The 23,893-nt window shown below is 40.2% G+C and overlaps 1 protein-coding gene across 12 annotated transcripts in view; it reads left to right on the forward strand.

The window, feature by feature from the left end:
* PTPRF (protein tyrosine phosphatase receptor type F) overlaps nt 1-23,893 on the forward strand; it is a 478,221-nt gene that overhangs the window by 357,483 nt on the left and 96,845 nt on the right. For all 12 annotated transcript variants that reach the window (XM_079980220.1, XM_079980216.1, XM_079980222.1 and 9 more), the window contains exon 6: nt 19,887-20,075. In XM_079980220.1, coding sequence (XP_079836346.1) covers nt 19,887-20,075 — 189 coding nt within the window. The remainder of the gene's footprint in view (nt 1-19,886; nt 20,076-23,893) is intronic.

Raw genomic sequence — 23,893 nt, forward strand, 5'->3', positions numbered from 1 at the left:
TAGTTTCCCCTGTTTTTCCCATTGTTAAAATAGCTCACAGAAATTTATGGGGGAGTAACACATTGCCAGGGGCAGGTCAGGGAATTCTATAATGTCTGCATCTACCAAGCATTGCCACCTTGTCATGATTGATAGCACACCCTCATTTTTCCTTAAAAGCACACCCTCATTTTTTGGTTGTTATTTGCTTTTTTACTTTTGTTGTTGTTTGGTTGAGAGGGGGTTGCATGTTGAGTGGTTTTAACTATATTTCTCTGGTTTTTTGCCTGTTTGAGTGGCGGTGAGGAATATTGCCAGTTTAGTTTCTGTGAAATGGTATTTTATGGTGCTCATAAGAGTTTCTTAGATTTCCAAATATTCACCTGGGCTGAAAAGGTTGGGGATCCCAGTACCAATGTAAGACTCGACCTATAGCCCTGCTCAGTTCCTTGAGGGATCTGCTGTGTGTCTTTTGAGGTCTTCACCATGGAGCTACTCATTATCCTTAGGGTAGAGACTATGTTCCCCATCTGTAAATGGATAAACATTTCCTAGGCTACTAAATGTTTAATCCCTTAATAATCTACTGCATATAAGTATGTTATACCTGCTTCAGTGACCAGTTGCGTGAGCATTTTTAATTATTGTTTCCTGGCAAATGACTCGGAGCCACTTTTCTCCCTGGGAATTCATGAGCTGGACTAAAAGCTCTGTGACTCCCCATCAAGAAATGACAATTTCCTTGGGAAAGAGAGATAGAGTAGCAGCCAATGGACGGCTTAAATTTGTTCACTTTAAACATTAGGTCACATACTTGAAGGGCACCCCTGAGTCTTTATCAGTGTTGTTTGTCCATCTCCAATTCTGACCCTCATGCTAACCATTTTCTTAAGCATGTGGCTACTGCTTCCTTTTCCTGTCTGCTCAACTTCTCCTGAAGTAGAATTTGCATGTAGCATATAGCTGGACCTTGAGGAGTGTGACTTGCTTTCAAAACACTCTTCTTAGCTCCTGTCTGAAGCCTCAGAGTTAGCTTGCTGTCATTACTCGTCTCTTCCTTGCAGAAACCTAATGTGTAAAACTGTAACCATGGGTCGTTGCCTGCCAAGCTCCAGGGAGCTGTCGGCTTCTAGGCTATTCGGCATTTAAAAATGATAGCTCCCATAAAAGTTTATTGGGCAGCCAGCTTCTGGAAGCTATAGCCCCCTCAACTTCGTACTTAAAAGCAGCAGGATCTTATTGGGAGAATCTGTGGGCAGCAAGAAGTCCTCATATGCTGTGCAAGTTGCCAGATTGGCTAAATGGCATTCAGTGCCCTGCCAATTCTTTTCAGGTGATAGGTAGGAGAAGATTATAAAGTGAGGTGCCCACCATGGGCTTTCTTGGTATCACAGTTGACATGCAATAGGAAAAAACCAAGCCACTTTGTGGGTGTGCACAGGAGGTATGAGACATGGAAATTGCAGCATGGCCAAAGAGCAAGAAGAAGCAAAAGCCCAAGCCCCTCAGTTGCAGTATTGGAACAGATGTCCTTCAAGATAGATGGATTGTACACATGTAACTGAACCCCATTGTTTTGGGGCTTTGGAGGAAGAGTAGACTCCTGTTTCCTTAACTGTCATTGGCTAACTGCTCATATCTGTATGTGGGATGGGAATAGGAAAATTGCTTATGCCCTGCAGCATATGATTTCATTACTCTTATTGTTCTTAGCTTTTATAGCTGCAAATGTTATTAGATGTCATAAAATTGTCCAGTCCTTTTAATATGAATATGAACTTTTTATATAAAAAAAAAACTCCAAATTTTGAAACTCGCCCTGAAAATAATGAATAAGTTGATCTGTAATAATTTGAAAATGCAGTTTGCTTTAGTAAGATACAGCATTAGACTACCCTTTTTCACGTAGTCACAATAAAATCTTGTTTATCAAAGCTTACTGATATATTTAAATTTTAATACACCTTATTCTGTTCTATTCTTTTGAGAAAGTTGCTTAGTTTTGATAATTTTCTCAACTTGCAAGTTTTATCTGAGACCTAATCTCTTTGTCCCACTTCCCATTTGTCATTTGTTTGGTCATTTTGCGTCAGAGAAGGATGCAGTATGGCCCCTTGCTGTTACCAGGACAAGAGCGTAGCTGAGATTGTGTAGTTGCAAAGCTAAAGAGGGAGGGTGAAAAAGGAGGAATGATAAGGGCCTTAGCCCTTCACATTGGTGATTTTGTTTTGTTCTGCTTTTATTGATCATGTATGTATTCTTTTGAGTTTACAAAATTATTCAGCTCTGCAAATGGTGATGCTTAAAAAATAGTAACTTTTCTAAGACAACTTACTGAGCTTTACTACACTTCACCCCAAGGTGGCTACACGTCCATCACTTCCAGGCTGTTTGGCAGGACTACTTGTGGGGGTGAAATTGATGGAGACTTATTCATTACAAGCTGCTCAGCAGATCACTGATCCATGTGCTGTTGGGCTGTGCCTCTATTTTCTGGGTGGACACATTTCTAATGAACACCTCATGCTTTTCTATTTTGCTTCTGCATAAGGCAACTGTGGTCAAGCTCAATACAAGAGACTCATTATTCAAACTCATTCTCCCTGGTGTTCATAAACCACCAGGGATTGCGTCAGTAAGCTTGTGATACAAATTTCAGTGCCAGTTCTGGGATACAGGTGGCCATGTCATTCCCTTCAATACCAAGGAACTTCCATGGGCATCAGTAATGCACAAGATTGGCTCATGTGATAGGTGTTATGGATCTTCTGGGTTGTCCACATCTGCTATAAATCCAACTTGATAGCTCAGGTGGTAGAGCATAAGACGTTTAATCTCTGGGTCATGGGTTCAAACCCCAAGTTGGGGAAAAGATTTCTGCAAAAGCTGGACTAGATGACCCTTGTGGACTCTACAATTCTATGATTCTATGAAATAATGGAAGTGTGGCCTTCTGCCTTCCCAATTCCAAAGGAAAGTGGCATGCTGTCATGGTCTAGAGTTCTTAGGCTGCTTGAGGAACAGCCCTTGGTGAGCTGTTACTCCATTAATAGAAAATATAATGCAAATATATGACAAGATGGTATAAGTCTACAAAAGCAATGCATTCTTCTTCTTCTTACCTCAGGGTTCAGAATCCTCTCAGGACGTTAACTTTAGAATTGGAAGTCTTAGATTTAGGGTATGGCTGCCCACAGCCTTGATCAAGATAGTACGTAGACCATGGTCTTACAAGACAATGGAGATATCTAAGCTTAAACGTTTTTCTCTGTGTAGTCTAAGGTTAAAGGTTTAAGAATAGGATTCTCAGTCCCTCTTGGTTTGTTCTTTTTCTTTTTCTTCATTCAAATGGGCATTCAGATATTGGTGATTGCTCGGTTACCAGAAATTTGAATCTATCTAAAAACCAATAAAACTATGAGATGCGTTATAATATAGACTAATATCGGGCATCTTAATATCATACACAGGTATTCTACCTTGTAAGTTTTACTCAGAAGTTACTATGCATAAATTCCATTATGTTAATATTTCACTTAATCAGTATTTCCCCAGAAATAGCTATTGAAAGAAAAAAATTGACAAAGCTATTAACTAGAAACACATAACTATTTTTGCACTTTTCTCTGTACACTAGATTTCCTTGTAAAATACTTTTTTTCCATTCACTTACTGAGGGCGTTCACTTGCTGTGGTACCACTGGGATAAATCTTTTCAGTGTCTGGCTCTTATGTATGTCAGTGAGCTAGTTCAGGCACAGTTCTGTTTGAACTTTTGTATATCAAATAGTCAATGAACTTCACTCAAAGTGCTTGCTAACGAAACCACCCTGATTATCTGTGTTCCACCACGCTGTACATCAAACAAGGATCTGAAAGGGAAGGGTGGAACTGTTTCATGCCTTTAAAGACTAGAGAGTAAAGGCTGTGTGACAACCTCCTCTCTAATCTAGGATCTGGATGTGGTTAAAAATCTGATTGCTTACACTTCGGTTTTGATTCGGAAATTTATTAACTGTTCTTCATGTGCATCAAAGTTTACAATGCACCTTAAATGGCTGTGTATCTAAAAGATTAAACTGAATCAAGGACAGAACTATTAAGGTGTGTAGAAATTGTGCATCAAAGTTTAGAATGCACCTTAAATGACTGTTTGCATGAAATATGAAGTTAAATCAAGGGCAAAGCAATTAAGGTGTATAATAATTGAAAGAGGAAATTAATTGTCTTTAATCTGGCATAAATCCCAAGGACTTCTATTAAGAATTCTGGACCTATTTATAATTAGCTAGGCTTCATAATATGCTGGTTTCCAGAGGTTGGGGGTATGTGCTTCTGATATGAATGATGCTACCATGTACAGATATAAGCCCTCTCTGCCTAAAGTCTTACTGGGTTGAGTGTTTCTAGACACCAGTACACCTCATAATAAATGACATAACATCACTTTGTCATAATTCATAGACACAAACATTTTGTAGCAAATCAGCCTGCTTGGAGGTGGTGATGGCAGCCATTATTTTTGTATGGATTAATGTGGGACTTTCTGCTTGTAGACCAAGTCTTTTTCCATTAAACTTCATTTGAGTGTGCTGAATGTAAGCATGGTTGTTGGGCAAGTGTGTTGACAATGGCTTAGTTTATGTTAGATAGGGCAGAACAAGGCAGGCATTATGTGTTGTGGATTCTGTATTCTGACTGTCACATGGTAGGAACAGGTTAAGTCCTTGTGATTTTCAGAAAAGAATCAACCCAAACATTACAACATGGAAAAGAATGTAGTGTGTATTACAGTGCTCATTCATCAGCCCTTACATGTAGGTGCAGAATGATAGGCAATGGTTTCTGTGTAGCAATGCTAGTTAATAAGCAGTATTAGGAGAGACAGGAAAATGAAAATCCCTTCTTGGAAACTAGCAGTGTGCCATCATGTGATGTTGGATCAGGAAACAGGGATTTTGGGGTATCTCTGCTCTGAGTATTTAGTGAAATCCACTAGATTTTAAGGCTTTCTCTCTCCATGTGCCTAGAAAGTAAAAGTCTGCCCTATTTTTATTATCTAGAGCAGGGTGAGGAGAGCTGCAGGACTAAATCCGTAGCATTAATGCATTTGCATGCACCTTCTCAAGGGGCCAAGTGCTGCCTAATTAGAAGAGTTTTGCCTATTGCCCAGGTCAGTGACTACATAGGCTACTCAGAGGAAATCTCCAGCACATATTCTTACATGGTCGTCCATTTTTGAGCAGCAGAATATTAGCCTGTAAAATTAATGTTGTGCAGCTGACATGATAGAACGCCAATGTAAATAATATCAGAAGTTGCACTTACTTGTGACTGTGTGAGAAGGTACAATATGATAGTGGATTTCCTTGTGCTTCAAGTATACAAAGTCCATTGTTTCACCTTATATTGACCCTCATCTTGTTTGCAAGTTGCCAGCAGGAGGTGGAAGCATTCATGCAGGGCCAGTCCAGGAGCTTTTGCTGCTTCAGACAAAACAAAAAATGTTTCCATCTTTCCATCTGCCACAGCTGTCTTCTCCACTGCCACCTCCTCTGCAGCCTGCTGCTGCCACCACCTCTTCCTGCACAACCCTCGGTTGCTGACAAGGAGGAGGTGTCAGTGAGCATGCCTGGAGGAGACTGTAGTGGTGGCAGATGGGCATGGTAGTAGGGAGTATTGGCTGGGTACAGAGGAGTCCGGATCTGCTGGCTGAGGCAAGTGCCAGCTCTGTTTTCATGTGTTCAATAGTCCTGAAGAGTTGTATAGGTGATGGACTGAAGATGCAGTAGTAGTCTAATTCGTTTAGTGTTGCATGCTACACTTGTATTGCTGGGCTGTGGAAAGTATACACTTCATGTGTTGCTTTCGTTATTTTGCCAGATAGAGAAGCAGACATTCAAACCCTCAAGAATCTAGAATTGATCTGAGACTTCTTTCTCTCAATAATAATTCCAGTGCCAAAGGCATATACTGACTTTAAAATCTGAGGGAGAAGCAATTATATTCTGTAAGAAAAATGAATCCCCTTAACTCTCTTATTTGACTGAATACAGCATACAGTGTCTCTTAGACTCCCACAGTATGTTGATTGAATTTAGGGACCATTTCATCATTGAAAAGTTAAAGAGAAGCACCCTTCTGTCTGCGCCCTAAAATGAGAAATACCTGTCCTGCCAAATGGTTTGATGTTTTGTTGATGAAAACACTGGCAGCCTTTGGATGGGTGGAGGAGCATTTTTCACTTCTACGAGCATCGGCATGTGCAGCATCAGCAGAAATACAGGAAATACAATTTTGAAGTGTTGTGTTGGAATTTTTGTTGATCTGCTGTATTGGGTTTGTATTGATGCACACACAAAGGAGGGGAAGAAATACCCTGATCCCAAGATTCTGGCATGATTCCTCTGTCAACCTGCTGCTTGTTTGAAATGTTATTTTTAATTCATGAGGTGTTTGTTTTAAAGCCCTGTCTGAAATTACTAACCACAGATTTTTACAGTGCATGTTTCAAAAAACTGGATGGCGTTTCAGTGCTGTGGATAAAGACAGAGATCCCAGTACCTAATATTTTGGTTAACAAACTCCTCCTAGTAAACTCTGATCAGTTACATCAAGCGAATATTATAAAGCATCACTTGTTAAGATTATTACTTTATTTATGCTTGTATCCAGATCACTGGCTTCCTATTTGCATGTCTCTCTGCCATGACTATGTAGCCTTTGCAAGGTGGTTAGGATGACCAAATACCAGTGCCTAAATTTCAGCAGGAGTCGCAAGATCATCATTGCATATTATCAGTGCTTTTTTTCTATATATAAAAAAAAAGTTTAGGGGTACTCTCCTTTTCCTACTCATATTGAAATACTGTCCTCAATGAGGCAAAACTTAGGTTCACAAAATGTTTAGGGGGCATGCATACCCCTGCGTACCCCCAGAAAAAAGCACTGCATATTATAGATGTTTCTCTTACAGTTAAGAGAGAAAGCAAATTTATAGACTTGGCTCTTTAAAAAATAATTTGCATTTGATTTCACGTCTATTTTTTTAACAGCAAAATAATGGTAGTTTTCTCTGACTTACGCCCCTTACCCAGTATAAAAAATATTGCCATAGCAGAACCAGAATCCTAATATTTTTTATTTTGCTGAACTGGCTAACTAAGACTGCAATCCTAACCTCACTTAACCGAGAGTAGGTCTTACTGAATTCAATAGTACATGATTAGGGCTGTGTAGAAGTTTGCTCCTACCCAGTAAATTATTCTGCTGTGATTCTTATTCATAGATTCAGCTTATGCTAGGTGGTGTACTTAAAAGCTCTGGGTTCGTGGAAGTTTTGCTAGACCCAGATTTCATCCTGGATACCCAGATTCCATTCTATTGCTGGAGAGAGTAGATCAGGCCATGATGGCATATGGTATATCTAAGTTACAAGGGGCTGCCTTTGAAAAATTTCTGGGAAATTCACATTGTAAAAAATGTAGCACCCAGATTGATGGCTACAGCTGAGTTTTGAGAACATGTCAGCTCGCTATTCAAACGGCATTGGTTCCCGAAATTTCTCTTGTAGTGTAAGAAGCAAACATCGTAAGGCTACTCAATGAATTCATGTCCAAACTGAAAATTTGAACTGAGAGACTGACAAGGACTTAAAGGCCTCAGATGTGAGGAACCCAGGCTAAAAACTGTTGTTATGGATGGGGGGACATTTGGAAGGGACAGAAACCGGGGCTGGGGGGGGGGAGGAGAACTTGTTTTTAAATCTTTATGACTTTTGTGTTTGATTATTATGACCTATTTTTAAGATTAAAGGGAAATTTGTGGAAGGAACTCGAGTCGACCTTAGAAAAGGCTTTAATGTTTTATAAGAAAATTTGATAAGTAAAATCTGGCCAAGTAAATGGTTTTTTTTAAAAAAAAAAAACATATATATATATATATATAGTAATAACATGCAATGGATGAGAGATTTGAATTTGCTGAGTTAATGTAACTGAACTAGGATGTATGAAGGGGGGGTGGGGGGAGGTCAAGAACTGGGGTTAGGAAAGTAAGGTTATGAAATTTTATACGTGTTGTCTTTGTCTTTGTGTGTGTATGTTTGTCTTTGTAAAATGTGAAAATTTAATAAAAATATTAAAAAAAAAAGAAAATTTGAACTGAGGGCTTCAAATCATTATTATTTACTACCCCGCCCACCATATCATGCTGCCTTGTGGGAGAGGCGACACTGCTGCTATGTTATTATCTGCTGAAGGTACAGTACAGGGAATGGCTGTGTTATAGATATTATAGAAAGGCATGATCAGAAAACATTAGCACTTTAAAGGTAAGCACTATCAGCCTTCACAGCCTAAATTCCATTTGAATGGCAAATATGACCATAGATTATTCAGTTAATTGGATAATCAGCCTGGTTTACATAATTCTGCTGAAGGTGAAGCTATCATAAGATGAACATTAATTCCTGAAAATCAACCCAAACTGATCATGTCCCAAACCTATCAGAGGCAGCTAGTGACCCAAAATCTTCTGTCTATCCTTTCTTGTAGCTCAGAGTAGAAACAGACTTTAAATCCACTTGAGTGACAACAGGAATGCTTAATGTTAATATGGGGCCAAACTTTTAGATATTCAGAAGATTGATGCTGTCAGATTAATGTATTTCCTACATCATTTTTCATGTGTTAAGCATAAACTAGACTCAAATGGATCAAAATCAATGATCCATTAATTTTAATAGCAGGTTACATTAATGTTATATGGAAATGCTTTATTGATTATGTTGCTAAAAATGAAAATCTCTATACTAATAGTATATCACACCAGTGCAGATGAACAAGTCAGAAAATCCATGATAAATTAGCAGAGAAGTTAGAAAATAGAATTTAGAAGTAGCCAAAGCAATTCCTTTTCCACAAACATTGGCTATTTTACTTTTATGAATAGGTTTTTTAAATGCTCTGATGGTTTTGTCACAATGATAATCACATACAAACTGAATTAAAATTGCTTCAAGTGTTGGGGCTTCTCATGGCAAATATATTACTTTAAATTCTTGCTTTGTGTGATGTGTTCTGGGCATTATTTTGAGCTGGTTATAACATAATTTAGTTCTCAAAGTTACATGTGGAAATCAGATGAGTCCTAAAGAACTTGGAAACTTGCCACTATTTTTTGGCATTTCTGTTGGTCCTAATAAATGTATTGCTCAACTAGATTTTTTAAAGGGTTTTGCTTTTCTCACGCTGAATTCCTTCCCCCCGACTGGTTCCCTCTCCGGCATCGCTCTGGAGCTCTGCTTCCGCTTTTCGCTCTGATGTCAGTTCCCTGACACCATGGAATCATGATTTCTTTTAACCATGGTTTGTTCAAACAAGCAGACAAGCAAACGAGCCATGGCTGGTTTCTCCAAAGCTTGGTTTGTTTTCCAGCTGTTCTTGCCTCATGCCCCTGTAGCTTGGCAAGTATCTACAGTAGGGTGGTCAAACAATGCATGGTTAAGCAAGACTGTTGTGTTAGGACATAACACCAAACCATAGTAAAAATAAGTGTGGTTGGTGTCTGTCTGTCTTGGGAGACAATGGAAGAGTGCACCTTCGGGAACAAAGTCAAACTGTTGGATAGTTACAGTGTCTGCTGGAACGATATGGGAAAGTCATGCTTTGTTGCATTTCTTCTTGCTGCACTGCTCCCAGCAGTTACTCCTCCTCTGGTCACTTCTGTTCATAAATAAGCAGCACAGAACCACAGCTTCACATTGTGATTTGTTACCAGAAAACAAACCATGGTCTGCTGGGCTGGGTTCAGACACTGGAACAAACCACACTGTAGCTGAACAAGCCATGAATTAGTCTAATGTATAAACCAGGCCATTGTCAACTTTAGAAACCAAATTTATGCATAATATTGTATCTAAAGGAGATTTCTGCATTAAAGTATATAAAAGCATGAATAGCTCCCAATCATTTCTTTTGCAGGACAGACATAAGTAATGTTAAAAATTTCTCTAACTTCTGTTTTCCTTGTGGATTCATCCAACCAGTCATTTTAATGAAACAGTGTGATTTCATATATTTTCTTTTTAAAATATTTTTAATTAAAACCACAAGAACAGAAGTTGACCTTTCTGAAAATCAATTACTACATAAATACTTCATTCAGTTGCCTAATATTAAACTAATATTAAACAAACCTAAACTGTATGTTTGTCTTTTGGTGTGTAGAAAAGCTGGGGGTCTGAAATGGTGTAAGTCTGTGTTGTGCTGCATAATTCTGTTGACATGTTTGTAACAATGGGAAAGAGGAAAGCCTCTTCCTTGCCTGATGGGAAAAAAAGGTGAAACAGGAGAGCTGAAATTAGTACCGACATACTTGCTTGCTGTCCCTAGAGCTTCTGCTGCCTCTTAGAAGAGCAGCTATATCAGATAATGAAAAATAGAGGCTCACCAGCCAGTCAAGCTCCACGGTTGAAAAGGTATCAGAGGTTTGTAAATTTTAGATAATTAATAATCCAGTATTATCCACTGCTGGATAATTAATATTCAGTAGTTAATGCTGCTAATTAATATCCAGTAGTTAATACTACTAATAAGGTTAAATAGCAGTTTCCTGGCAGTGAAGATAACACTCTCCTTTTGCTAGATTTTGATGATGATTTCCTTGGCTAGATCATAGCTCTACTGCTTTGTAGAGGGGAGGGGCAGATGAAATACAAATCTGGTAATGTAAAAATAGTATTCATAACCTCAAGAGAGTGAACAGCCACAGGTGATTTGTCTAGTATTTCTCTTGACAGTTTGCCAAAAGGCTATTACCCTCTTGTTGCATATGGGGGTCTTAGAAAATACTGCAATAAATATTTGATACACAGAGCATAGAGCTGGAAGAAATTTGTTGAGAGAGAGGATTAGCAGATGTCATTCATTTTCACGCTTATAACTTGATACTACACAGTGATTTGTAATTAGAGGGTTAAGATAGATTAGCTTGAATGAAAATGAAATTCAAACTGCAGAAAGTCTATATGAGCAAGCAGGAATGAAGATGCAGCCTCATAGTGCAATAGCACAAGATTTGAACTTGATATGCTATAGTGGAGGGCTATATTATTCAGTTAAATAATGTGATATATATTTATTATTTCATTTATCTACCCCTCTTCATAACAATATGACAGCATGGTTTACAAATATAACCAAATACAGAACCACATCAGTCAATAAGAACAATCTTAAAATCTGCTCCAAACAACAGTGGGATAATATTTTGATTTATTATATTTATATACCACCTTTATATTCGAAGGATATCAAGGTGGTGTACATGGTTCTCCTCCTCCCCATTTCATCCTCACAACAACCCTGTGAGGTAGGCTAGGCTAAGAGATGGTGGCTGACCCAAGGTCACGTAGCGAACTTCATGGCTGACGGGGGATTCAAACCTTGCTCTCTTTCTCCCAGGTCCTAGTCCAACATTCTAACCCATTCCCTCATTGCGAGAAGCAAAGCTACAGGGAACCAGGCAGAGGGCCTTCTCGGTAGTGGCGCCCGCCCTGTGGAACGCCCTTCCATCAGATGTCAAAGAGATAAACAACTACCTGACATTCAGAAGACACTTGAAGGCAGCCCTGTTCAGGGAAGTTTTTAATGTGTGACATCTTAGTGTATTTTTGGTCTTTGTGGAAGCCGCCCAGAGTGGCTGGGGAAACCCAGCCAGATGGGTGGGGTACAAATAATGTATTATTATTATTATTATTATTATTATGCCACACTGGCTCTCTTAATATGACTAATCAACCATTCAGTAAATCAAAGGTCTCAGGGACCAGTGTGAAACAACTTAAAAAGTCCCACTTGAATAAGTGCATCTTAAGTAACAAGTGAAACTGAAATAAAAATGATACCTGACACACCTACAGAGATAGGGAGTTCCATAAAGAGGGTGCCACAGCAGAGAAGGCCCTAGCTTGGGACACTGCTCCTCAGACTTAGCCTATAGGCAGCAACACAAGAAGCCCTTGGCCAGTGATCTGAATTGTCAAGCTGGCACATACCAGGCGAGGTAGTCGGTCAGGTACTTGAGCCCCAAGCCATTATTGTCAGCATCAATACTTTGAAGTCAGCTCAGTACCTAAAAGGCACACAGTGCAGATTCTGGGGGATATGACTTATTTAGCATGCCATTGAACTGAGCAGTGGTGTTGTTATTACCCTCTGGCCCCATTTACTACAGGCAAGGCCCAAAAGTTGTCCATGAGGGAATGTAACCATTGGGCAGAAAATTATTTCCCACTCCTGTCTTATGGCTTCCCATTTTTCATCTAGGAACATTAAAATTGCCTCCTTGTTGAGTCAACCTGTCCATTATATTTTTGTCCAGAATATGACCAGAATTGAATGCTGTAGTAGAAAAGCACGAGACAATTATAGTGCGAGCCATTTCCTACCATCTAGAGAATTAGTTTAGGAGCACTTAAAAGACTAAGGGTGTATTTCCTATTAACAACCTCGTCTTCTTTTGATTTGCCAATTTGTTCTTTATTGGTGTTGGATTTTTAATATATTTTTTAAAATGCAATAAGCCTTTAGAAGTTTGGGCTGACTCAGATGATTTTTGTGTGTGTGAACAGTTATGCTTTAGGTATTTTTCAGGTACCAAATATTTGTTTATGTTCTGCTCTTGTCTGTTGTTTCATGTGGTTAAATTCCCTAGAGATGATCCTCTTAAAAGCTTCTTATTTCCCTGAGAATGGAACATTTTAAAAATGTACCTTCGGTGTGTCCCTTCGGAGTGCCACATCACAGTCTGTTGGCGGGGCTGTCATTAGAAGCTGCTATGTATTTCTGTTGCTAGGAGTAACCTGAAATATTTGCCTTCCTCATGGTTGATGCTAAGTTGTTTTTGAAGTCCTTGTTTTATGGACCTCTCCTTTTGTTTCTTGGGTACTCTTGAAGTGTGCTTGGCTTTGACATGAACAGACCCTCACTTGTTCCCTCAAGTCCATAGTATATCACCTACGCATGCATTGCTTGCTTTACTACACTTCCCTGCCAACATGTGCTAATATTATTATTTTTTAAGAGTCACTGTTCACCCCTACAAATTGTTCATAGAAATCTCTTAGTTCAGTTGTAGTCATGCCTGACCAGCACTGGACCTCTTGCCACATAACCTGTAGTCATTCCTCTGGCCCTTGATCTGCTCTACTGCTCTTGATTGCCTGGCCTTAATTGAGCAACAGCATCATGTCACCAGCTTAAGGCTATATATTCAGCAAACAGAAGGAGTGGAGTGTAATGTGTGTTGGCATCTTAGAAGCTTGAACCTCCCATTAACAAATGTTTTAGTTTCTCAAAATGTTAGAAATTATCTCATTTATCTAGAGCATAATAACTTATTTCCTGTTAAAACATTCCGAGTGGTATACAAACGATCAAAACAAAACAAAACAAATGGTAAGTATAAAAAGCAACAGTAATAACATACCATTCTAATTAAACTAAAAATGCTCCGTAACAAAATATTCAGAAGCTTGTGGGAAAACAGAAAGGCACTTAAGCTTGGCTGCAATCCTCAGAAGGTTGTTCTAAATCTTAGTGTGAGCACATGTAGATCTTCACTAAGTACCGTAGATTTTATCTAGAGAATAACTTCCCTAACTTGATATAAAGGAATATGAAGCTGAATATGGAGGGAAAGCATGTCATAAGGTGTTCATTCATTCATTCATTCATTCATTCACCTGGAAAGTTAGCCCATCTAGGAGAAGGAAAACTCTGATCCTAAAGCCTTGCAGGGTATCTTTGGGAGAAGAAAAGATGGAGTAAACCCTTCACAAATCTAGAGTGGAGTCCCTAAGACAGTTGGATGGTGCCTTGTATGCCTCCTTCTGGCAACTCGTGTAGCCAAGCTGGTGTCAAATGTATTGCTCTGCTTTCCTTTGGATCACATCAGTGAGGCCAAAAGGGGAATTGTATTGTTTGGGCAGCAGCCTCCATAAACACTGCTCAGACTTGCGCCCTGGGAAGGTCACTTTTGTGCTGCTAATGCAGCCGTTTGTCATCACCCCCAGAGGAGCTCTCTCTCGACAGATGGATACCAATAACAACAATATATTTTGAGTGAATATGTTGATAATGATAAATATTCTGTGCAATTTCTTTAAAAATATTCTGCACAAGTATGGAATCAATATGGTATATAGCACAAAACTTGGAAGCCTGCAAATGTGTAGGCAGTGTTTGAGGGGAGCATTTTGACAGTTGTGTGACAAGCAGAAAGGAAACAGTACAGCTTTTCCTGACATGGTGTGAAGAGATAGGGAAATGGCACCTGGCAAATGCCTCTTATGCTGCTTTTAAATGCCTAGTTTTATCTCCCCTAACTCTCAGTCTGTTATCCACACCCCGTGTTCTTTTCCTACTGTCCTCTGTCACAGCAAAGTGGCACTATCCATTGTCATTTATCAACCCTTTCCATATTAGGCCTTCTCAGGTCCGTAGTACCCTCACTTATCTTTTTGGAGTAATTAAAAATGAATGCAAGTGGAACTTAAAAAAAAAGAAAAGTAATTTTTTGGCCTTTAAGTCCTACTAAGCATGTGACGACTACAGCAAAGATCCTTTTAGAAAGGTAAGTGGTCTTCGCACAAACTGATAAATGTAGTTTTTTTCCAGACTAATGAGGAAAGCCACCCAGGGGAAAAATACTTGGCTAAAAAATTTCAGACATGAAAGTTATTTGTTTAAATTTTTGAGATAGTCAGGCATTTCCTTGAGTCTACCTCCTACCTTCCTCCTTGGGTTTTTAGTTCTTAATTTATTTCTCTTGCATCTTGATAGCTTAAATACTCAAAATAATGACCATTTTCCTTATTCTGATTTGCATCATTCCTGCCAATATAAAGATGAGCTGATTGCTATGGTATGATTGACCCGTTATTTGTGAGAGCCTGAAGTATATTCACAGTGTGCCTACTGGTCTGTCATTGTTTTTTCATGTAATTACTTTGGGTTGTGTCTAGTGCTAGCCCTACTCAGTGTATACTCATTAAAACTAATGAACATGACTACCTTAGGTTCATTCATTTCAATGAGTCTGCACTCAAGTAGGACTAGTTCTGACTACAACTTTTTGTCTGTCATCTAAATGCATTCAAAGGATTAACCCAGATTTTCTGATGTTGATGCATAATATCTGAGTAGCAGTATTAAAGAGTCTCCAAATTGTTATGCATATTGCGGTTTTTCATACCATATGTCCATAAACAGTTTCTACACTATAGTATGATAGGTATTTTGGAACTACAAAAATGTGGGATTGTTTATTAATCAAGCATCCTATAGGACAGAATATATAACTAACCTTCAGAGTCCAGAATGAACCTGGACCTTGTATAATATTACCAGCTGTGAATATTCAGAAATTTTCTCTTATTCCTAATCAGAAAAATGTCCAAAGAGCTCATTTGGGATTGCATTATTTATCTTGGGGAATCTGAAACTGATTTTTGAAATCTGAATAAATTTGTTGCATACTACTAAAATTACTATTACTAGATACTAACACCCATGAGGAATAATGAGGAGCTTGGGGGGGGGGAGAGTAAAAAAATCCCCTCCCACTTCATGGTGCTTAAGTTTTCATGTTCAGAACACCCTTGAGTTAGCCACAAACCTCCCCTTCTTTTTGAACTTCTTGTTTAAAACGAAGTCTAGAGATGTGTACCTCACCCTATTTCTTTCCCCATCCAGTTCACCCAATTCTAATTAAACCTCCAATGCATGCTCGTGCACGCACCCATTCACACACCAGTTTGTGCTACAAAAGGGGCTACGAAACCCTAACAATTTAAAGCAGCATTGTGGAACATCTTGGGTGTGCCTGCAGAATAAGTCCACTGGCCTTTCCTCAGGCCTGCTCTCCCCCACCCCCAGCCCCCTGTCAGCTGGACAGTACAGCACACAGCATGGAGGAAAAGCAAGCTGCCCATGGAGGAAAAGATCTCACTCCATGGGCAATTGGCAGCATTTCTGCACTGCATGTTGAGAAATTTTTTAACCCCTGAAGATGTATCCAATGTGTAAGGAAGGGTTATGGGCTGTCGGTCCACGTTTTCTTAGAGGTGTGGAGTCTTTATTGGTTAAGCAGAGAACTCTTTTCCTCTTAGCACAAAAAGAAACTGAGAAAGTGTGAAAAATGTCCATAAATATGTTTGCAGTTTTATTTAACATTTTTGAAAGAGGATTGTGATAAATGTGCTTACATAAATGGGATTTTTGTGGAGGAGAGAATTCACAGGTACCCATTTGTAATGACCTGCAAGGCTTTTGTACCTGGGTCAAAACAGTCTAACAGGCATCTGTCACATCATGGTGCTTGCTCTTGACTAATGTTCTCTATTAATGAAAATGAAGAAACACAATTGGCAGATCATTCAGGTATGGGTAAGAACTGTCACTCAGATTGAAAATAATTGCATCCACAGTAGAGATCGCAGTAATAGTTTCCAGAAGTCTTTGTTTAAAAACAGAAATGTGTTTCTTTCCTTACTGCCAAAGAACAACACCACCAAGAGCAAGAGTTCTCTGGCCTCCTCCTAATTTCACCTTTCAGAATCCAGGTTCAGATGTACGGATGCAATAGCAAATTAATTTAAAGAGAATATGATTCCATCCCAGTCTTTTGATTTCCAATTGAACCATACAACTGTTTATGTGGCAGCAATATGGTAAACCCATTACCACTTGATAAATTTTGTGCTGCAACTAGTCTTGTGGGTGCTTTGGCACATGGGTGTAGAATTGAATCCAGTTTGTGGGCCTAACCTTTACCTCCCCTTCCATTCCAGATCAAGTTTAAGAGGTGGGTGTGGCTCACGTCTCCTGTCTTCTTGTAATGACTTCACTAAGCTAGCCAGGACAATTTGTATGCCTGTCCCACACCAGATGTCCTATCTGACGTCAGGTGTACAGCAGATGGGCATAGCTTGGCCAAATCAACCTAGCGGGTCAAATGGAGAGGCCTGGTGGGCCTATTGAAGCCTGTGGACTGGAGGTTCCCCCACTGCTGCTTTAGTAGGTCCTCATTACATGCTGAGTTCCTTATGTTCCAGCTCAACTCTTCTTCTTTCTGAGCTTTCCAACAGGTGGTATGAGAGATGTCAGTGAACTCACAAAGCTAATCACTGCCAGAAATTAGGAAAGACCACTTGAGGCAGTTTCACTTCATCTCCAACATCTTGTTTAAAATGTTCACATGAAACATCGCTTAGTCATTGTCAGGGAACTGACATCAGAGCGAGAAGCGGAGGCAGGGCTCCAGAGCGATGCCGGAGAGGGAACCAGCAAGGGGGAAGGAATTCAGCATGACACCAATAGAGAGGAGAGGGAGATAGAGGAATCGGTGTCAGGGCTCCAAGACCCTTCAACCGAAACTAGCGGAGAGAGCGCTGGCACGCCCCTGCCTTCCCCTTACTTGCGCAGACGCGTTCCGCGCAGGGAACATAGGAGGAGACTTGGGGTCCAACAGCTTTTATGCTGGAAGAGATTCAAGAAACGCCCACTGACGGATTCTGCAAGTGACTAACAGGTCATGGAGGGCGAGCTCTAACCCTAAACACGATTGAGCAAGCAATCTAACTAATCTGAAGGCAATTTACGCACAAGTAACCCCCTCACAACCATTACAGTCATGAACAGCAGTATTGTAGAAAGAGCTTAATTGGGGGGGGGGGCATGTGTAATGCTTATTTTGCATCACTTTGTCCTGCTTAGCTGTCACTGCCATGAGTAAGTCCTGATAACATGTATTTTCTCTACTGCAGCTTGAAATGGCAACATTGGACTACGTTAATTCACTGGGTCTTTGCTTTGTGTATTCTCACATACAAACTGGGAAAGACTGCAAAAGGCTTAGAGATTAAATTTGATCACTTGGAGGGTTTGGCCTCCCTGGATTAACCACCTATTTTATATTGCAGGCAGCAAAGGTGCAGCTGTAATTCAGGCACACTTGGCTAGTTCCAAAAGAGTGTTTTTGTTTGCTATTCTTTGTGTATGCCTTTGCAAGCTAAGCTGTGTCTCGTGATACTCTTCTATATCCCTGCTTTTGTTTAATTTTATACTGTAGAGGAGTGTGTGTTGTGGTTGTATTGGTGCTGCTGTTTCTTGTTTTTGAATGCTAGCTCTGGTGTCTTTCCAGTTAAGCTCTGTGTACCTTTTGTCTTTGAAAATCAATGGAGAGCAAATAAAAAAGAACTAGTTTTCAGTGGTACCTTTTGCACAAAAACCCTTTTATGTTTGCTAGTGAAGAGGCGGTTTCTCGGGATGCCAGACTTTGCATACAAGAAATGGCTTGGGCTCTTATTAAGCTTCAGTTGCTTTTTTTTTTTTTTTTTTGGTATTTCTTTTGAAAATTATAGATACCCACCATAGCCCCTTAACTCTGCGAAGTCAGAAACCAGATTCATTTCAATGTTCTCTCATGCTATAGAATATGGAAAAAGTAGTGTCTGCAAAGTGGATTTTTGACAAGATAGCAGACAAGGACGCCTGATAAAATGTGAATATTTTATTTGCACAATTTTGCATTGCCCTGTAAATAGGTTGACCATTCAGAGATAAGCAGAATAGAGGAGAAGGCTGGAGGGACTAAAATGTTATGCAAATCATGAATATGCAGATTGGACGTAGAAAGTTAACATGAAGGACAGAAGTATAAAACACTTAGACTTTGTTCATACAACACTTTAAACCGTACTTCAACTAAATGTTGCTTTAAATATGAACCCACAGCATGTGCTGGCGCATGCTGCTAAAATCACAGACCATTTGCTCTTCTTCTGCCCACCATGTGGGAAGGAAGAGTAGAATGCTTGACTGTGTAGTCTATAAAAGCACAGGTTTGTCTTAATCCAGTAGGAAGGAATGATTTCCATAGCTCAAATATCCAGATAAGAACACCAGCTGATGTGGGACTGGCTGGTAAGAAGAGATCTAACACTCTAGTTTTGCTTAAGTATCTGCAAACAAAAGGATGACATGAGAATAAATGAGGTTCTAGTATTTTAAGAAGCTTTTAAATGGTGTTCTGACTTTTCTCATATATTTGTCTGTCTTGCTTGCAACTCATGTTTAGCAGAGAACAGTACATCTTGCCTAAGATGTGAGGAAATGTGCTGAGCTTAGGAGATATTTGCTGAAGTGCTGCTCTGGAGCATTTGGGGGTTTTCTGTACAGGCCTCATAATGGCCTCAGCTACACTTACCTGTAAGGGTAGTACAGCTACTGCAGATAGAATTACCTTTTTCTCTCACTGCTGAATTTTCTTTTTTCAAACTGTTCATCATAGTGATACTTTCATCTTATAATAGAGCAGTAAGCCACGGCAGGGTGTACATTGCTCATTTTCTGCACGCCTCAGGTATCTTCAATTGCCTGGGAGAGTTTCTGGCAGCTTCTTAATGTGCACCCTGGCATGGATTGGTGCAATTGCTTTGGCTTGTTAATTTTACATTCATTTGTTCATCATAGTCATTTAATAATCATATGTGCCTTTGGAAGATCAGGAACATGGGGAAAATTCAGTGAAAACTAAAATGAAAAATACTTGTCAGAGATTTGAGCTGCCTCTTCACTATTTTTGCTATGTTTATTGCTTGAAAGTCATATATACAGTCATATATTGTTTGAATGGGTGAGCTGCTGTGGAATCATGGACTCACCCCAGTCTACATAGATGTACAATTGCATGATCAAGCTTAGGAAAATAGGTTTGACAGAGGAGTCACCTGTGCACAGCCCTGATTGGCTGGTGCTTGCAATATTGCAAACCAATTTCCTGTTTTGGAATTTTGTCCCATTGCTACCTGGTAACATGATTCTCTTTCTATTGTGTTTCAGAGAACCAGATCCCATCTGGCTTTCCAACCATAGACATGGGTCCACAGCTCAAGGTAGTAGAGAAGGCCCGCACTGCTACAATGCTCTGTGCTGCCAGCGGTAACCCTGACCCTGAAATATCCTGGTTCAAAGACTTTCTTCCTGTGGACACAGCCACTAGCAATGGCAGAATCAAACAGCTCCGTTCAGGTAAAGCAATAAAGTCTTCTCATTTCCTGACCCGACTCCACCCCAAATCTTTCTCTACAGGAAGCAACTGTGGTATTTTGTACCTAGATTGTGGGGTTCACTTTTTCACCCAACTTCTGCTACGTTTAAAACATTGTGTGATATGAAGAAAGGTTTGGGATTTGGGTGAGAGAGTAGATTTCAATAGTTAGGATATTTGTCCTTGTTAACTGAAGAAGCAGAGCCTTTTGAACATGCTTTCTTGTGTCCCATGAGCAAAGGAGATTTCTTATCCATGACCCGGTAGCATATTGGATCAGAAATATATCACTCCAATTCCAATATAGGTTCCTGCTTTCAGGATAGTAAAACACATGTCACTAGTTGTTCCACTTAGACCAACAGTCTGACAAAAAACATTTTGATTCATGAATAGTTACTCAGTTGGGCCAAAGACAGAAGCTCTTAGCCAGTTTCCAAAATGTGGAAAATCTGGATTTCTAAAATGCACAGGACATTCTTGAACAGAAATCTTCCCTGCTGCAGAAATTTTCCCCATTAAATGAGAAAATTATAAGAATGAAGGTTGGGGAATGATGGGAGGTAGCCTACTCACCCAGCTGCCTCCCTCATTAATTTATGTTAACCTAATGGCAACTCTGAAGAGGGCTGCTTAAAACATTTCAGTGGCTTCATACGTTCTACAATTCTGCCTCTTTTGGTAACAGGGAAACTCTTCATATAGCCATGGTGCCAGAGCACAGTGTGGATAGGAAGTGAGGATAGTCCTTTTGAGGGAGAGAGAGAGATTGTGATTGGGATATCTGCCCCATTCTAATGAGCATACATGCCCATTAGCTGGCCTCTGATAACTACTTGTATGCAAAACTACTACCCCCTGCAAGCAATGTAACTCATGTGTGGTAGTGGTCGTGGCTCTTAAATTGATATATATCAGATTCTGCAGAAATGAGTTTATAATTAGCTCCTTGCTGACACCTGTGAGACCTCAGTCTTGCAGTAGGCTCCCCCGCATATAGAGCAGTGAGCACTAATTACACTGATAAATTTACAGTTTATATAATTTCACAGTGACCTTTAGCGTAATCTCAATATGTTTGTGCTGAAAGAAAATATCACCCTCGTTAATTTAACTTGAAAGGCACTAAGCAGGCAGCATTAGGGAAGTGCATCCATGGATACTTGCTCTTCATACTTACTAAATCAGCATCCTCATCTAGGAGGATTGCAGATGAGCTGGGCAACCCTTAGGCACATGCTGGGCTCTCAACAACATTCACATCATGTGCACTCGCCTGCTGCTGAGCAAGCTTCAGGGAGGAAAAACCTGAGTTTAAAAACAAAACGTGTTCAGCACTACCGTCACGTCCAAAGTTTATTTTGTTTTTCTTCATTGTAAGCAGTGTCTCAACTGAATTTCACCAGGGATTCGGAGTCCCCAGTTGTAGAAGACACTTGAATTTCCGGGAGGAGGGTAGAAATCAATGACTAGCATATCTGCAGGCCTGAGAGAAAATTGATTAAGCTGTATGGAAGTAAATGAGGTTTATAGACTTGCATATAAAAAGGTAAAGGTACCCCTGCCCGTACGGGCCAGTCTTGACAGACTCTGGGGTTGTGCGCCCATCTCACTTAAGAGGCCAGGGGCCAGCGCTGTCCGGAGACACTTCCGGGTCACGTGGCCAGCGTGACATCGCTGCTCTGGCGAGCCAGAGCCGCACACGGAAACGCCGTTTACCTTCCCACTGGTAAGCGGTCCCTATTTATCTACTTGCACCCGGAGGTGCTTTCGAACTGCTAGGTTGGCAGGCGCTGGGACCGAGCAGCGGGAGCGCACCCCGCCGCAGGGATTCGAACCGCCGACCTTTCGATCGGCAAGCCCTAGGCGCTGAGGCTTTAACCCAGAGCGCCACCTGCGTCCCTATAGACTTGCATATAGTGAGCTCAAAAAAGAGGTTTAAGGTCTTTATTGGTAGGAACATTGGAAGAGCTCACAAAGCAACATTAGTATATGCCGCTGATCCAAATTGCCTCTACTCAATGAAGCTTCCTTTCCAGCAAGTGTGTAGAGGACTATTGTAACAAAGTATTTCATTTTCATAATCAAAAGAGGGAACTTTATAAGTCTGCAGTTCATAGGGTTCTGAAACTGCATAGAACAGATAATGACCCAATTCACATGTAGCACTAAGCCAAACAGAAGCTTGGCATGGAGGAGTCAAATCTCAAACTCATGTACAGATGTAATGCTAAGCTAAATCGTGGTTAATGCCTGGGCCATTTAGCAGCATCAGGGGAGGAATGCTGCATTGCAGTCTTCATTCTGGGAACCTGCATGTTTGCTTTCTCATGCCAAGTTATGGTTTGGCTTTGCACGGCATGTGAACTGGGCCGTTCTATTGGTCAGCTGCTGAAGACTTGGGCCCTTCCAAACACTCTCTATTTCTGTGTGATATTTTCCCAGTATTCAGACTGCAGCATATCTCTGAACAAATGTAGTTGTTTTCCCACCAGAATCTATAAGATGTACTGTGCCATGTCGAATGGGATTGTCTGAGTGTCATGACCACCAGTTGGATAGGCCCTGTGACACCTCTGGTCTGAGAAGCTGAGGCAAATAGTGTTGAAAGGAGTTGGATTTCTAGGCCCTATTGACAAATTAAAAAATGACAAGTCCCTGTGTCTGGGTGGCATCCACATGACAGTTCTTAAATAATTCAAAATATCTAACTTCTCCCTAAGATTAGACTGCATATCTGAGAAATTGAAAGCGGCCAATGTAACACCAATTTTTAAACAGCGATTGGGGCGGGAGGAGGAATCCAGGAAGTTACAAGTCCATTAGTTTGTTCTGGGAAAGCATTCTTAAAAAATAGAATTAGCAAGCATATTGAAGAGCAAGTATTGCTGCTGAAGAACCACCATAGCTTTTCCAAGAGTAAGTCCTGTCTCGGTGTCTCAATAACCTTTTAGCATGTAAATAGAGGTGATCCAGTAGACATTGTGTACTCCAGCTTTCAAAAAGCCTTTGACAGAGTACCACACCAAAGACTCCTGAGTAAGCTCAGCAGGCATGGAATAAGAGCAAAGGTCTCTTATGGATCAGGAACTGTTTCAGAAACAGGGAACAGAAAGTTAGAATGGAGATCCCTTCCAATGGAGGAATGTTGGAAGTAGAATTTCTCAAGGATTGATGTTGGGGTCTTCTCCCTTTGACTTGCACAGAGTTAAGAGGGTGAGTTGTGAGGTGGCAAAGTTTGTTAATGATACCAAATCGTTCAGTGTGTTTAAAACAAAAAAAGGATTGTAAGGTGCTCCAGAAGGATCTCTCCAAATTGGGTGAGTGTGCATAAAATGGCAAATAGAATTCAATGTAAGGAAGTGTTAAGTGATGCACACTGAGGCAAAAAAAATCGTGAATTGGTGGTGACTCACTAGAAATGAGATTTTGGGGTCACAGCGGATAACTTGATGAAGTTGTTGACCCAGTGAGCAGCAACTGTGAAAAGTGCAGATTCCATGCTAGGGATCATTAGGAAAGGAATTTAAAATAAAACTGCTGATATCATAATGCTGTTATACAAATCTATGGTGCAACTGCATTTGGAATACTGTGTACGCTTGTGGTTGACTCTCCTCAAAAAGGATATTGTGGAGTTCAAAAAGGTTCAGAAAGGGAAAGCCAAAATGATCAAGAGGTTTCAGCAACTCCCCCATGAGAAGTTTACAATACAAGTTGAGTGACAGGGACATGGTAGAGGTGTGTAAGATTATTCATAGTGTGGAGAAATTTGATAGGGAGACATTCTTCTCCCACT

Source organism: Podarcis cretensis (assembly GCF_951804945.1).
Source record: "Podarcis cretensis genome assembly, chromosome: 6".
Taxonomy (NCBI): domain Eukaryota; kingdom Metazoa; phylum Chordata; class Lepidosauria; order Squamata; family Lacertidae; genus Podarcis; species Podarcis cretensis.